The sequence below is a fragment of the Labeo rohita genome, chromosome 21, assembly GCF_022985175.1.
Source record: "Labeo rohita strain BAU-BD-2019 chromosome 21, IGBB_LRoh.1.0, whole genome shotgun sequence".
NCBI classification, from domain to species: domain Eukaryota; kingdom Metazoa; phylum Chordata; class Actinopteri; order Cypriniformes; family Cyprinidae; genus Labeo; species Labeo rohita.
The window spans coordinates 519,698-529,430 of NC_066889.1; the positions used below are offsets into that span (position 1 = coordinate 519,698).

The 9,733-nt window shown below is 37.5% G+C and overlaps 1 protein-coding gene across 1 annotated transcript; it reads right to left on the minus strand.

The window, feature by feature from the left end:
- Positions 1 to 1,775: 1,775 nt before the first annotated feature.
- On the minus strand, positions 1,776 to 7,438 carry endou2 (endonuclease, polyU-specific 2). The gene is made up of 7 exons (XM_051093761.1): positions 7,373 to 7,438; positions 6,913 to 7,044; positions 6,233 to 6,338; positions 5,671 to 5,792; positions 5,337 to 5,449; positions 4,047 to 4,200; positions 1,776 to 2,197 (listed from the first exon to the last, which is right to left on the minus strand). The coding sequence occupies exons 2-7, from the start codon at positions 7,012 to 7,014 to the stop codon at positions 1,946 to 1,948; spliced, it is 849 nt and encodes a 282-aa protein (XP_050949718.1). The 5' UTR covers positions 7,015 to 7,044; positions 7,373 to 7,438; the 3' UTR covers positions 1,776 to 1,945.
- Between the last annotated feature and the right edge of the window lie 2,295 nt (positions 7,439 to 9,733).

Sequence of the window (9,733 nt, forward strand, 5' to 3'; positions counted from 1 at the left end):
TAAATACATATGCACATCTCTTTATTTATACAGCTGTATATAGAGTAAATAATGCACAAATCTGTACATAAATCTTCTGTTCCAGATTCATACACATTCTTATTTATTTAAGTTTTTATTTAACTGTTTTTCTTTTTTTTTTTATTTCAGATATGTATGTATGCATGTACCAGGAGCACCTTAAAAAAAACACAACAAATTCCTCGTGTGTTTGCACACACCTGGTGAATAAAGCTAATTCTAATTCTGATTCTGATATGTAATAACCCGTAGTAGATCTGTGCAGGTGGAGCTGGGGAAGGTGGAGGGTTTCAGAGGAACCCCCCTTATGAAAATTAACCATGGTTTTATTATAGTAAAAGTGTAGTAACCATGTTTTTTTTTGCCATATTGATTACCATTTGTAAAACCACAGTTTTACTACAAATACCATGGTTGAACTATGGTTAGAATACCAAACCATGGTTAATTTGTAGTAACCATGTTTTTTTGGTTTTATTTGTAGTAAACCCATGGTTAATTTTCGTAAGGGCAAGAAAGCGCGCTGTGAAATGCTCTACGCTCTAATGCTCTATGCTCATGTTTGCAACATGAACCAATCAGCTTGTGCCAAGTAGTTTAAAGGGGTAGTTCACCAAAAAATGGAAATTCTGTCATTGATTACTCACCTTCATGACTTTTCAAACCTGTTCATCTTGTTATTTTTATTGTTATTAAGTCTTGTTATTATTCTCAGACTTAATAACAAAGTATCTGAGAATAAGTATTCTCAGAGCTTCATAAAATTACAGTTGAACTATTGATGTCACATGGACTATTTTGTTGATGTTCTTGGTATTTGTCTTGGCCTTTACCGTGGTAGGATCCTTGCTGTCTATGGAGTTTCAGAAAGCTCTCGGATTTCATTAAAAATATCTTAATTTGTGTTCTGAAGATAAACGATGGTCTTATGGGTTTGAAATGTCATGACGGTGAGTAATTGATGACAAAATTTGCACTTTTGGGCGAACTTTCCCTTTAATGTTGTAAATATATCATTAGTTTGTGTTAAAAACCCATCAGTCTGTGTCATCTAAAGTTTCATGACAGAACTTGGCATTTAAGCAATCGACAGGCCCCACTTCATGCAGGCAAACAAGATTCCTGATTCATTTATTTCATTCACAAATGAGCGCTATTGGCTCACATTATAGATAAAGACAGAACTTGAAGCACCACAAATGTTTTACCCAGAAATGACAGCAAGACAGACCTATCAGAAAACGCAGGAAAATCTACGCTTTTCCTGCTTTTTAAACAAGACCGACTCACAGGCTAAATGAACAAATGACTTGCCGTCTCTCGTTCAGTTTTCAGTCTTGAGTTTCTTTATTGGCATGACCAGTATTTTTACATTTGTACTGCCAAAGCATTTGAGCGTTGCCAAGTTGATCAGCAGGATAACTTTGCAAATGATGATTGATTCACTGAAGCTTTACTAGTTCACTAGTTCAAACCCTATGAGAAGCACTATCACAGCCCACACTTGAGTATTATTGGTTTGTGATATAACCAGCCTTTACAGACAACCAAAGTCGTCACAAGCTTTAAAATAGAGCCTCAAAATAGAACAGAGAGGAAGGAGTTCAGTGAACAAAACTATGAATAAGAATGATTTGTTCAATTAAAAGATTAATTTATAAACACTAATTTGTTCACAAACTACGACCCCAGGACCTTGGATCATAACCCTGAGGACATAAAAAACATGAACGATGCATTACGCACATTATAAAAAGCCCTTCAGAATTCATGCAGTCGAGATTCATTTAGACACTACAAGCAAGGTTATGGCACTGATGCTCTTTTGGTTTATTGTTTTTGAGATTAAAACATAAAATCAATACTTATAAACCATAAGCCACTATGAATGAATTAACTATGAATCCCTCGAGCCTGTGTATGGTTATACATCTAAGTATTTCACAAGGACAGGATAAGTAGTGCCTATGTGCTTCTGGTTGTAGTGGTGACAGACGATCTCCACCTCATAGATGTTAAAGGAGACTTTGACTCGCTCGTTTGGAGACGTGAGGAAACACAGTGTGTACAGGGCAAACTCAAACTCCGGGCTCACGCCGATGAAGATGCTTCCTTTGGGTTTGATTCCATTCTTCCAGCTGAACTGCAGAGCCAAAATGTGCTTGTTCTCATCTGGCTGGGAACGAGATGGAAAGCAATGTAATGAAATTAGAAAAATAAATATAAATTTGTATAAAAAAAAGATTAATGTAAGGCAGATCTTATTTATTTTTTATTTTTTCTTCTGTTTCTCCTTAATTTCCCTTCATTTTTCTGATTCCTCATCATTTTGATTTGCATTTATGGTTTCGTGGTCCTATGTTTTGTCTTATCATGTACTGCTCTAAAAACAAATCAAAAATAGAGCTGCAAGCAGCGATTACCAGGGTTCAAGCGCTTTATTTAAAAAGCATTTTGTCAAATCCAGGCGATTTACCATAGAAATATGATGTTTTTATAATATTTATGACTGTTACAGCGCCAGCTGTGGTCCGATCTCCCTAAAACTTTGCATACTTGTTTTGAATCACATGTCGCTTATGCTCACCAGGTTTCATGAAGTTTTGAGTTTTCCTTTAGGCTTATTTAGACAGGCCCCTTTTCTAAATGACCCCATTATATCCTCTCAAAAGTTAAAATTCAACAAGTTTGTGATAATTATTGACCTAGAGAGTCCAGAGAATTGCCCTGTGGTGTTTTTTTTGCCACCCCCCCACCCCCAGACTAAGCAAAAAACCTAGGACTAGTTTGTAAAACTAGGTTTTTCACATCTTTTCAATCATTTAAAAAACTGATGGACAGCAGTGGTTCTAGGGGCAAAGTTGATCAGAATGGCAGTAAATTGTTTACATCTTCAAAAAATGCGATACCACCCCCAGCGGCCGATTTCTTGTAAATTTCTCACGGACCTTTGGGGCTTTGAGTCAAACAGGCCCACCAAGTTTCGTCACGATCGGCCTCCATTAACCTTGTCTAATAGGTGCTCAAACTTCATCGGCCAATGCTTTTTTGACATGGCGGCCATGTTTTTTTCGCAAATGTCCCCATAGACACTTTTGGCACTTTGGACCAAGATCATGCACAGCAATTTTTATGTTGATAGGACAAATGGTTGCCTAGTCATAGCCATTTTCATGTTTTTTTTCCCTATTATAGCACCACCAAGTAGCCAGTCTCTGCGGTTTGTTTCCTGTGACCTCAACTTGAGCTCTTACATAAGTGTGCCAAGTTTGTCAAAGATATCTAATTTCATTCAGGAGATATAGGCATTTTACTAAAAGTGGCCCTGCCGCCTTCAAAAGTTGCCACGGTGAGATGAAAATTCAACTTTTTTTTTTTAATGATTGATATTCACTCTCCAGAGATTCTTTCCTTTTTGGGGGAAATTTTTCTATTTTTCTTAGACAGGAAAGTGGAGATATGACAGGAAGTGAGTGGCAGACAGAACGGGGGACAGGGATTGGGAAAAGTCCATGCAGCAGGATTTGATCTCAGGACACCCGAGGTGCATCTGCACCATATGTTGGCTCACTGCCCACAAGACTATTGGCGCTGACCCCAGAGGATCTTTCTGCACTGGTTTAGTTCTGATCAGGTGAAAAAACTAGAATTAGTTTGTGAAAGTAGGTTTTACAAAAAATGCAAAATACTCGAATATTTTGCCAGGCCCAGAATCTGAGGTGTGCGTTTTGTCCGGCATGAGCCAAGGATTCCAACAACATAAGACACTCGAGTCTGCAACTGACGGTTTAGGAGTTATGAGTGATTTCGTACTTTCGATCGCTGCAGCGAGCCTTGGTGACATTGTTGATGGTGTGAGTACTACCATCCCTCCAAGTTTCAAGTCTCTACGACTTAGGTTTGATCTGCCCGATCAGTTTTATGTGGAAATCGCTCATCTGTGACCATTCTAACAATTACAATAAGGTTAAGTTATCTTAACGAATCGTACTTATCTGCACATTCTGCCGACGTCACAGACATACCTGTGGTGAGTTGGCGTTCACACTATATCCTTTGTAGTCAATGTGTCCTAGTTTCTCCTGTAAGTACAGCTGAATCCAGTTATGAAAGCCGATGACCGTGTGACCGCCTCTCGTCTCTCCTACAAACACATGCTCGAAACCAGATGAGTCCGGTCTTGTGTGGAGACAGAAACAGACAAACACATAGCTTTTAAAAATGACTTGGATATTACTTGATTATCTTTAGTCAGTGTTATTAATGAAGCTCAGAATGGGGAAACTGTTTTAGTAGAACTCAAGAGTATGTGAAAGCTACTTGTGTTCGTGACCAGGGTCTGGATTCATGAAACTTTCTTCTATTTAACAGAAATAGCGACCGATCTTTTCTTCTGTAGTGAAACGCATTATAGAAAAAGAAAAACATGTAGGGTGGGTTTTATGTGGTTGTTAATTGGGTGGAGGCAAATCTGAATGAGAGCTTGCAGCTGATTGTAAGAAAGGGGTGGAGCAATGTGCCAACCATATCTAATTAACATTATTTAACATTTTTAAGATAATTATTTATGTTAACATGTTCAGTGTAGTTTTGCTAGCTGTGCCAGGCTATAAATGAGACAAATGACATTTCATACTTTTTACTCAAGCTACTTTCATAAGAGAGAAGCAGAATTCTTTTCTAACGGTATAATCTGATCTTCATGTCTTCTTATTTCTTATAGCCAACCTTGACCAGAAATAACCTTTCTTGGAATTTACACCCTTGTTAGTCAAAAAATGCATGATTGAGAGACGTTTTGGGGCTGTGGCAAAGACAGTGGCTCTGAATGCTGAACTCCAATCAAGCCAGTTGTCATGAAAGTAGTCTGTGCTCTTACTATGATATAATTACAGTAATCTGCGGAACAAAAAGGTTGTGAGGTGTTTTTTGTAGAGTTGAGTTGGTCAGTGAGTCATACATACAATCAGAGAACACCACAGCATGTTATTTTCTTCTTAAAGGTGCTCTTAGAAAATTATTTGAGATTTTTTACATAATTGCACTTGTAATTGAAGTAATAGTAAGATTCGTTTTAGAATTGATCTAAAATGAATTGTTCGCCCAAAAATGAAAATCGTGCCTTCTTTCTTTTTCTTTCTTTTTTTCATTTTATGGGTGAGTCAATTATGATGGAATATTCATTCTGGAATGAATGATCCCTGATGAATGAATGATGAATGTTCATTTTGGGACAGACAATCCCTTCCACGAACTTCATAAATTTCTGTCCCTAAATAATCTCCTGCAAGGTGCTTTGAATCCTCTGTACTTACTTACTGGATCCTCTCCTGGCATAAAGCTCAAACCAAATGTGATAGAGCTGCTTCTTAAAGTCTGTGGTGTCCTCTGGAGAAAGATTCTTCCCCACTAGGTATTTGTGGGCGATCTAATATTAGGAAATACACAATAGTTGCAAATTACTATTCAGTACACTATCTTACAGAAACTAGATAATAGATTGATTTCTCATTTTAGATTTACTTCTATGCATAGTACTTGACAAGAAATAAAACAAATATCTAAAAGCGTGTCTGGTTTTATGAAGAACAGAAACAGCTGAATCATTCCTGATCAGTAATTAATCATTTTCTTGGCCCATTTAATTACCTTCATAGTGGGGGTCTTTATGATTGAATCCAGGAACTTGTGATTTTCCAGTTCTTCCTCTGGTGTGACAATCTCCGGTTCTCCAGTATCACTTTCATAGTTGTCCAGAAGTGAGATGAAAGCTGAAATGACACAATATCATTATACAGTGCAAATATTTCCGCTTCATCTCTTAATTAGTACCCATACTTGTTTAGATTCATTATTTCCAATCTTGTCATGACATATTAGACGCATTGAGCTGTGCAGATTTCCAAATGGTCTAATTAAGATTTCAAAATCTGTAGTTGCTGTTTCTGTTTGTCAAGTTTGCTTTACTTGTTAGACAAGAAATAACCACCAAACAAGTGTTCTTACATCTCTTCTATTACTGTTTCTTAAAGTTACACTACAGAATTGTGTGCTCACTACACAAAATTAAGTGACATGCAGAGGAAGGCAAGAACATGGTTTTAAACCCATATTTTCTATGCACTAGTATTTTTTAGGCAAGTTTAAAGGAAAAGTCTTCTGCAGTATACCTTGAAATAAATAAAGTAATACACATCAGCTGATTTCCTACCCAAAAATGTCTCCTTTTTAAAAATGTTTTCGTCAACAAATGTAAACAAAGGCAGCCCTGCTCCGTCATTGTCATCGGCAAAACCAGTCCGATCACCTGCTTTTCCCTGTGACACAAAGCAAAAATGTTTATATTTGTATTACAATTACTACAAATAAGTAAACTTGAATGATTATTATTATATGTAAAAACAGGACTGTTTCAATTGCTGGTTAGTGTGTAAACACCAGAACAAAGGCTTAACCAGAATATGAACCTTAATCAGAAAATGCTGTGTATGTTAACATGATTAATAAGTACAAATACAGTTAATAAACTTTCATTCTTAATGCAGCCAATTAATCATTAAAATCATATAATTAATCATATAATTAACAGTCCTAGTAAGCATTTAAGTTTGTATTTGGCAGCCGTGCCCTAAAATGTGATTGTGAATGGTTTTCTAAACCCAGCAGTGAAGAACAAAGCTCATCTCAGTTTGTGTGTGCTAAAAAGGTGCATGGGCTCTCTCTGACCTTATGACCTCAGGTCAACAAACATAAAATAACAAATCAATGTCATTTTATAAGAGTAAAATGTAAAGGATGTAGCAGGTGTTGACTACTTTTCAGAGTAACCCATTTATTATTCATCTATTTCTAGTGATCCTCAGTTCACACAGGCAAAATGTCAGCTGTTACCTGTAGAGATATGTGATAGTCTATCCCAGGTCTCAGCCGATTGATGTCGTTGTCCCAGAGCTCCTGAATCATAGCTGAAAGTTCTCGATCGCCTTCAATCATTTTTTTTCTTTTTTAATTCCTAAGGATTCACTAGAGGTGTTAAAATATACTTTTAAAATTTGAAACGAACTGTTACAATCAAAATACAGTGAGGATATTTCATCAAAGAAAGCTTAAAATAGTCTCAAAATTTGTTAAGTGACCAATTATCAGAGGGAGAGTACATTAAATAAATATATCATGATAATTAGAGGGAAAATAAATTAAATAAATATGTCAAAATCAAAGAGAAGACCACATTTGTTGTAGGTTCATAATTTTTTTTTCAGAATGCACAGTGCAGTTTTTAGACTAACACATTTCTAAAACTTCAATCTTAAAACTATTCAGCATGTAAAAAATAGATGTATCCACTGACCTGACTCCTCTCAGCGATATGGGTTAGCGGTATATTTTGGATCGCTTAGCGCAATGGTGTTGCCGCACACGGACTGGTTGGGTAAGATGCAGCGACCTTCCCACAGCATGAGAGAGGACCTATTCTAAAGGGTTAGCCCGTGTCAGCAACTCTAGCCAAAGGGATTAGAGCAGGTTGTGGTGCTTTTGAATATGCTTCTACAGTGCAGACAAGTGCTTTGTGTTTGTTTTCGTGAGGTATTGTCTCATTACCTGATGCTGTGTACCTTCTTCTAAAGCCTGACCTAACCCCCAAAACACTCAGACTGAACAGACGCTCACACTTCACTTCATTTCACATGCAAGCGCTTGTCTATCAGTTTTACAGGGTTCAGATTTAACACCACAACCTAAAAATACACAGCACAAGGGCATGAAAACAGGCAAATCGTGACATAACCTCCCCTTAAGCGGCAGCTTCATATAACAGTCTAAACACCCTGACTGTGTGGTGCTATCAAAACAACACCCTCTTTGTCTTTTGTTGTATCTTGACTAGTTCAACACAGTACTGTTACTAATGTTGTGGGTCTAGGGATGGGTTATCTTTTTGTCTTCAGTACAATGGGATGATTACGGGGTGAATGAAAGACTCAGGGCCCAGACTTTGATTTGCTGAAATCAAAAGGTGAATAGTTACAGGTGAGCACTAGTCCACGAGGTTAGTCCGCTGCAGGGAGAGCTGGTGATGGCTTCTGCTTGTTCTGATTATAATTCCAGACAAATTATCATTTACATCTAGCGTGTAGATTCTGTGTGGTATCTAAGACTCTGTCACTTTCTCTCGCCAGAGTTTATGCTCCATCCATTGATATCAATAAAATAGCGCACTGTGAAGATGGAACGCACATCTAAGCGTAGGAGAGCGTAAACTTATTCTTAGCCTCTAACTTAAATACTGATGAGGAAAATCTAACAATTTATTAGCTAATTGCTACTGACAGACATGATTTAGTTGCCTAGCACAATATTTAGTTGCGTACGCGAGTGAATACAGAGGGTTGGAGAGGTAGAATGTTCTGTAGAAACACATATTTAGAGCGTGATCACACCAATTGCCTTGTACTGTGTCCAAGCACGATGTAATGTTTGTTGTTGTAATGATGATAGTGGTGCACACACAAGTGCCGTTCCATGCTCCAGCACGGTTACAGATAACACCACATGTGTACTGTGGCCCAATCCATGTCTTCAAGCTGGCAAGGGTCACAGGTCACAGTATAGATTGATCACACTAGTCAAACGAACTGGACTTTCGGAGTTAAACAAGGCTACTACTGACTGTGGTCCCTTACGGTACAGATCGCCTATTGTGAGCAAACCCCAAAGTAACGTTACTGTCATTTACTTTTCTAGTGGGGCCTAAATGTAAATTTAGAGTCTTTATTAAGACCTCATTACAGTTATTGTTATAAAAATATATTTTCTGTGCATAAAATTGCATATTTTAGTCTAAATTATTATGCTAATTTATCTGTTGCACTTCATCTGTTTGAAATTTTTAAAGTTTAATAATGACTCGCTTACGGTTATGAGAAACTGTTGCGAAATAGGATTATGCACATCATTGTAAAACGTTATAAACGTAATGCGCTGGAGAAAGCATTAAACAGTACAAGCACCTGATGCAGAAAGCAGCCAGATCACTACAAAAACGAGTACAGGACATAAAATCCTACCACAAAGCAGACAAAATATGACATTTATCCTACAAACATGCTTTAAGTGACGTTAGTGACAGAAGATTAACTAGCTCTTTAATAGTTACCTTGAGTTTTTGGGGTAATGCACTGCAAGTAACACTAGTTATGTAATCAGATTACTTTTCACAAGTAACTAGTAAAGTAATGCATTACTTTTAAATTCTCAAAGAAATATCTGAGTTACTTTTTCAAATAAGTAACACCAGATACTTTGTTTTCCCATTTATTCACTGACACCTTTCCTGTTCCCATACTGAGAGACTGTCAGGCATTCACCACAGCCACCTCCACCTGCCACACCTCTGGTAGCACCGCCCACTCGTTCATTCTGATACGTTGCACCTGGACCTCATTGAGCCACGCCCTATATAAGAGACACTCACGCATTCACTCATTGTCTGGTCTACTGTTCACGTGCTACTTCCTTGTCTCTATGCTGTTTCCACATGGACTGCTACATTGTGCTTTGGAGATTGGTGTGGCTCAATATTTGGACTCTGTCTCATCTCAAATCTACAAAACCATTCAGTTAAGAACTCTTATTTCTGCTGTTTACCCTGCTTGTCATCGTTTCAACCTTTTAATAAAACATTGGATTGGATTGCCACTCACCTCTCGTC